Raw genomic sequence first — 5,727 nt, 5'->3', positions numbered from 1 at the left:
TAAGGACTTGGCTGCCGTCGAGACACGCAGCGGATGCCGCTGCTTGCCGCGGCGGAGGAAGCTACGCTGCTGCGCCTTCGGTTCACCTTGCCCCTATTAAAGCGTTAGTTAGGCAGCTCCAAACGCCAGCCGGCCGGAGAGACTTCCTGGGAGAAAGTGCTGTCGCTGGGGTCACAGACTCGGAGTTGATCCGCGATCTTTGGGCACCGGCGGCCAGAGCAGAGGGGTGCCCTTCCGAGAGCAGCCGTCGGTGCGGAGAAGCTGTTGCCCCAGCAGCCCCACCGAGTGACGCGCAGGTTTTGGCCGGGTCAGCGCGCATACGCACACAGGCACACCCACTCCTGGTCCCGGGGGAAGGCTCACTCTTCGGTTTTCCAGGGCTAAAGGTCAAGGCCACGCGGATTTCTGAGTCCGAAGACGCAGTGCGAGGACTTACACCCGGATTCCCTTACTATCGGCTGGACGATGGGTGGGGAACACAAATCCCACTCTTCTTGGCCTCACCCTTCCTAGCAGGCTTTAGGAAAAATACTGAGGTCGCTGGACCCCAAAGGGTAGGAAAGTGATGAGTTCTCCGCGGGCCGAAGTCACGTCCTGCCTCTTGGGCCGGCGCTGCGTGGCTCTCCAGCCGCGTGGGGGCGGCGGGCCCCTGTCCAGCCCCAGGGGGCGGGGGAGCGGCAGCTGCGAGCGCAGATAACCCCGAGGTGACCCGGGAGGGCCTGGTCCGCCCCTCCCCCCTCCCGCAGGCCTGGCGGCGGGAAGCGGGTCCCTGCGCCGCAGGGGGGAGAGGCAGGCGCGGTCTCCGGGCTCGCGGTTGTCAGTGCGCTTCGGCCAGGGGCGCCGCCTGCTCCGCGTCCCTCTCTCGCCTCCTGCGCTCGCAGGAGCGCTCCGAGTGCCTCTTTAGCGGGAGCCAATATCCTTTTGTGCTAATAGGCTTGTCCTCATTTGCCGCCTAATTGGACTATATAAAGCCAATAACAGGCGGGCTCTTATAGCCCGAAGCCAAAGCGCCAAAATCCGAGGGAAGGCGAGGAGGGGGCGGTGGCGGAGGCGGCTGCGGGGCCGGGGCTCGGCTGAGCCTTCGCCTGCCTAATCCCATTTGCCATTGTACGCGCCCAATCGCCGTATACTCCCCGCATTTAACTTGGATGACATTTTGATTTCATCATTAGCATCCGGCGCCGGATTGACGCAGCCTCGAGTCGGGGACTGCTCTTGCTGCCTCCTCCGCGGAAGCCGCAGCCTCAGCCGAGCCGCCTCGATCCCTCGGTGCCGCGGCAGGGCCGCTCCCCGCTCATCTGCACCCCTCCCCCATGCGAGCCCGCCCGACTGGGTCCTCACCCCGCCCTCCCGCCGTTGGATTTGCGCCTGGGGCGGCCCCCGACTTTGCGCCCCGTAGTTGAGTTCCGTTTATGGTCTGATTTCCGGCCTCTCGCCTGCTCGCCCCGCCGCCCGCCCGTCCCGCTCCCTCCCTCCCGGGGACCCGGAGGAGAGGGGACCATGCCGGAACCCGGGCCGGACGCTCCCGGCACCGCCAGCGCACAGCCCCCCCCGCCGCCGCCCCCACCACCCGCTCCCAAGGAGTCCCCGTTCTCCATCAAGAACCTGCTCAACGGAGACCACCACCGGCCGCCCCCTAAGCCGCAGCCGCCCCCACGGACTCTCTTCGCGCCAGCCTCGGCTGCCGCCGCCGCCGCCGCTGCCGCCGCCGCGGCTGCCAAGGGGGCCCTGGAGGGTGCCGCGGGCTTCGCGCTCTCGCAGGTGGGCGACCTGGCTTTCCCCCGCTTTGAGATCCCGGCACAGAGGTTTGCCCTGCCCGCGCACTACTTGGAGCGCTCCCCAGCCTGGTGGTACCCCTACACCCTGACCCCCGCCGGCGGCCACCTCCCGCGACCTGAAGGTACCGACCTCTCTTTGAACTTTCGTTGTCCCCCTGCGCGCCCGTCCCGTCCCCTCCCCGCGCTGCTTCCCTCAGCAGCTCTGAGACCCCAGCACCCGCAAACCCTCTGTTCGGTCAGTTTTTTTCGGCCCCTGGCCCGCCCTCGCGCTGGGTTGCGCTGCCCCTTAATCCAATCCCACTTGGTGAGAAAAGAAGTGGAATTGGAGAACCGGGCACGGTGAGGCTTCGGACGGCCGAGGCTCGGGACACGGCCTGGAAGGAGGGGGTGATTCCAATGCGCCTAAGCCGAAAGGGAACCGTTCTGCCGGCCCCTGGCGAGGAGGCTGAGGGAATGGAAGGAGGTGGCCGCGCTGCCACCATCTGCTCGCCTGTCCTCGGGAGGAGGGGGATCCCAGGACCTGGCGTCCCTTCTCTGGCCCAGCCGAGAAGGAGGCAGCCCGCGGGAATGGTAAGGCCTCACGGCCTGGGACCTGGAGGCCGGCGCGGGTCCCGGGCCTGCCGTCCCCAGGCGCCGGGCCTCGCTCAAGGCTGTGTCGGTGTGCATGTGTGTGCGTCCGTCTGTCTGTCTCCCCAGCCTCGGAGAAGGCCCTCCTGAGAGACTCCTCCCCTGCCTCGGGCACGGACCGCGACTCTCCGGAGCCACTGCTCAAGGCCGACCCAGACCACAAGGAGCTGGACTCCAAGAGCCCGGACGAGATCATTCTGGAGGAGAGCGATTCCGAGGAAAGCAAGAAGGAAGGCGAAGCGGCGCCAGGCGCGGCCGGGGCGGGCGTAGGGGCGGCCGCGGCCACTCCGGGCGCAGAGGACTGGAAGAAGGGCGCCGAGAGTCCGGAGAAGAAGCCGGCGTGCCGCAAGAAGAAGACGCGCACCGTCTTCTCGCGCAGCCAGGTCTTCCAGCTCGAGTCCACCTTCGACATGAAGCGCTACCTGAGCAGCTCGGAGCGAGCGGGCCTGGCCGCGTCCCTGCACCTCACCGAGACGCAGGTCAAGATCTGGTTCCAGAACCGCCGCAACAAGTGGAAGCGGCAGCTGGCGGCGGAGCTGGAGGCGGCCAACCTGAGCCACGCCGCGGCGCAGCGCATCGTGCGGGTGCCCATCCTCTACCACGAGAACTCGGCGGCCGAGGGCGCGGCGGCTGCAGCCGCTGGGGCCCCGGTGCCAGTCAGCCAGCCGCTGCTCACCTTCCCCCACCCCGTCTACTACTCGCACCCGGTGGTCTCTTCCGTGCCGCTGCTACGGCCGGTCTAAGGCCCCAGAAGGGTGGGGGAGGGAGCGCCCGGCCTCCTTGTCCGGACCCCGGAGGAGACTGGGCCGGGCCGAGGGCGCCGAGACGTCCAGCGGCCTTCAGGAAGTGGGGCTTCGGCGCGCAGCCTCGGCTTCCCCTCCCCCAGTCGGTAGCATTTTGTAAGTATTTGCAATGCATTTTCGTGCAATTCATCCCTAATGGATTGGAGGCGCTTCCCCTCTTACTTTTGGTTTTTGGCTTATATTAAGAGAAAGCAGGAACAAGACAAAATTTCCGGGTCAAATATTTCGGCCGATAGTTTTTGTAAAATGTGCAGCCCTCCCTTCCAAATTTCCATTGCGCTGTGGCTTTTTGGTTTTATTTTTATAGAAAGAAAATAATCGCAAAACCTAAATCCCTCTAGTTTATTCTTTTTTGCTTTTTTTTTTTTTCGAGACGGAATCTTGCTCTATCTATCGCCCAGGCTGGAGTGCACTGGCGCGATCTCGGCTCACTTCAACCTCCGCCTCCCGGGTTCAAGTGATTCTCTGTCTCAGCCTCCCGAGTAGCTGGGATTGCAGGTGTGTGCCACCACGTCCGGCTAATTTTTGTATTTTTAGTACAGACGCAATTTCACCATGTTGTCCAGGCTGGTCTTGAGCTCCTGACCTCGTGATCAGCCCGCCTCGGCCCCCTAAAGTGCTGGGATTACAGGCGTGAGCCACTGCGCCCGGCCTAGTTTATTCATTTTCTGTAGAACTGTTTTCAGAATCCAGAGAGGGAGAGAATTCATATGATAGTACTTTTATTTCTGGATTTCTGGGTATGTTTCTTCCAACCCCCAAATCAGTTATACACCTTAATTTTCAGAATATGAGCAGCCTCTCGTAAGAATCCCGACTCAGGCCGCTTTTCTCTTCTGGAGAGGTCTGTCGCAATTAGCCTCTTCATTGGTCTTACTTTGTGATGGAAGAATTCTCTAAGTGTTTAAAGGGAAAAGACAGCCAAAAATCAGAACTCTGACTATTGAGGCAGCTCCATATCTGGCCTGGTCTAAGTGGTCTTATTTATTAGTAGCATTTATTTTGAGAATTTCATTTGTAAATTATTATTAATATTACTATTATTACTTTGTTCCCTGTTTTGAGAGAGTAATTTCAGTATTTTTAGTATATCTTTTATCCTCTCCTCTTACTTTTCATGTTCTGCAGTAATTGTTGTACGTTGACCTGTGCAATATTGTACAAAATCTCCTGAGAAAGCTGTTTCCTCCTCCACCGTGGGGAACAGACCTTTTCACTGTATAATCATGGTCATTCATTTAGAAAGAAAAAATTAGGCAGGGGAAAGGGGGAAAGAAAGAAACAGGCTTAGGTAGTGATGCTCAAAGGAGTAAGTTAGGCATACTGGAGCGCTTTAAGTGAAGGACAATCAATTTAGAAGAATTTTAACTTATTTGATAAATGTACAGATTTCTTGTAAAGTTCACCCTCTACTCCGCAGGGCTCCTGGCTCTGTCACCCAATCTGTTTTCTTTCTGTCAGTACACCTGTTGTTCTGCGATAGTTTGTTTCCCCTCATCTCCCTCACCTCTGCCTGGGTTGAGTCCCTTTTTAAGAAAAAGAGAAAAAAAAACCCCCACAAAATATTGTTACACTAATGTTGTCGTGACATTGAATTAATTAAAAAGAAAAGAAAAGCTTTTCGTGTTGCCAGAGTGTGTAAGTTTGGACGATTTTCCCTAGAGCAAGTGTCTCCAAAACTCTTTTCTATCTTGCTCGCTGACTGCCTCTGCGCTCCGTAAGTACAACCTGGACGCACAACCCTGTATTCCGGGAGGCGGTGGAGACAGAGGCGGCTTTGTTCGCGACCAGAGGCACTCTCTCCCCTGTACCTTCCGCGGCCTGAAACGCCCAGCGAGCAGGGAAGAATGCTGGGCGGAAGGGGAGTGGACCTAGGCTTATCTAGTTTGCGAAATTGAGCAAAGCGACAGCGCGCCAGGCGAGATACCAGAGACAGCTGGTACTTCCCGAACACTGGTCTGCAGCCTCCCGTTTTGTTCTTAAACCTGGGTTCCTTCGGGAGCCGAGAGCTTTTGGGCAGGGCATCCCTGGGCATTCGTCAGCTGGTTAACTTTGGTGGGCTCTGGTTGGAGGGGAGAAGGGAGTGAGTTCAGAGTTTAGCTGCAGCCGTAGGCCGATTGCCAAGTCAGGCTAGGAAAGGCTGGGCCACAAGAGGACAGCCAGCTCTTGGGACAGCGGCTCCCACTACCAGGAGAGGGGAACTTCCGCAGGGCTTGCGGAGCTGAGATTCCCGGGGCGGCTTGAGCGTGGGCGCGGTCCTGATGTGCTAAGTGTGAGGGAACAGAGGCTACCTAGCTGCGGCAGCTGCAACAGAGAAGACCTTGTCTCTTCCGTGCCAGGCTCTTCTCTTTCCCCTGGCGCCCAACACCTCCTGGGCGGCATCTCTAGATCCCCGACCCTGTCCTGGCAGAGGCCGGGAAGCGTAGCGCTCACCACACCCGCGCGCTACTGGGCTCTAGGCCGCCGCGCTCTTAGTGAGCAGCCTGCGAGGCACAGCGCGCCGGAATCGCCTGGAAGGG

General features: G+C 59.5%; 1 protein-coding gene across 1 annotated transcript; it reads left to right on the top strand.

The window, feature by feature from the left end:
- Positions 1-1,425: 1,425 nt before the first annotated feature.
- HMX3 (H6 family homeobox 3) lies at positions 1,426-4,829 on the top strand. Its single transcript, XM_003255059.2, has 2 exons — positions 1,426-1,900; positions 2,475-4,829. Exons 1-2 carry the CDS (start codon positions 1,501-1,503, stop codon positions 3,146-3,148), a joined length of 1,074 nt encoding a protein of 357 aa, XP_003255107.1. The 5' UTR covers positions 1,426-1,500; the 3' UTR covers positions 3,149-4,829.
- The last annotated feature ends 898 nt before the right edge of the window (positions 4,830-5,727 follow it).

Source organism: Nomascus leucogenys, chromosome 3 (assembly GCF_006542625.1).
Source record: "Nomascus leucogenys isolate Asia chromosome 3, Asia_NLE_v1, whole genome shotgun sequence".
Taxonomy (NCBI): domain Eukaryota; kingdom Metazoa; phylum Chordata; class Mammalia; order Primates; family Hylobatidae; genus Nomascus; species Nomascus leucogenys.
This window is presented reverse-complemented; position numbering and strand designations above follow the sequence as displayed.

What these genes read in the sequence shown, in the direction of transcription:
- HMX3 (XM_003255059.2), top strand. Translation starts at nt 1,501, where the DNA reads ATGCCGGAACCCGGGCCGGACGCTCCCGGCACCGCCAGCGCACAGCCC. An exon ending in CCACCTCCCGCGACCTGAAG is followed by an intron (nt 1,901 to 2,474) that starts GTACCGACCTCT and finishes CTGTCTCCCCAG; the next exon opens with CCTCGGAGAAGGCCCTCCTG.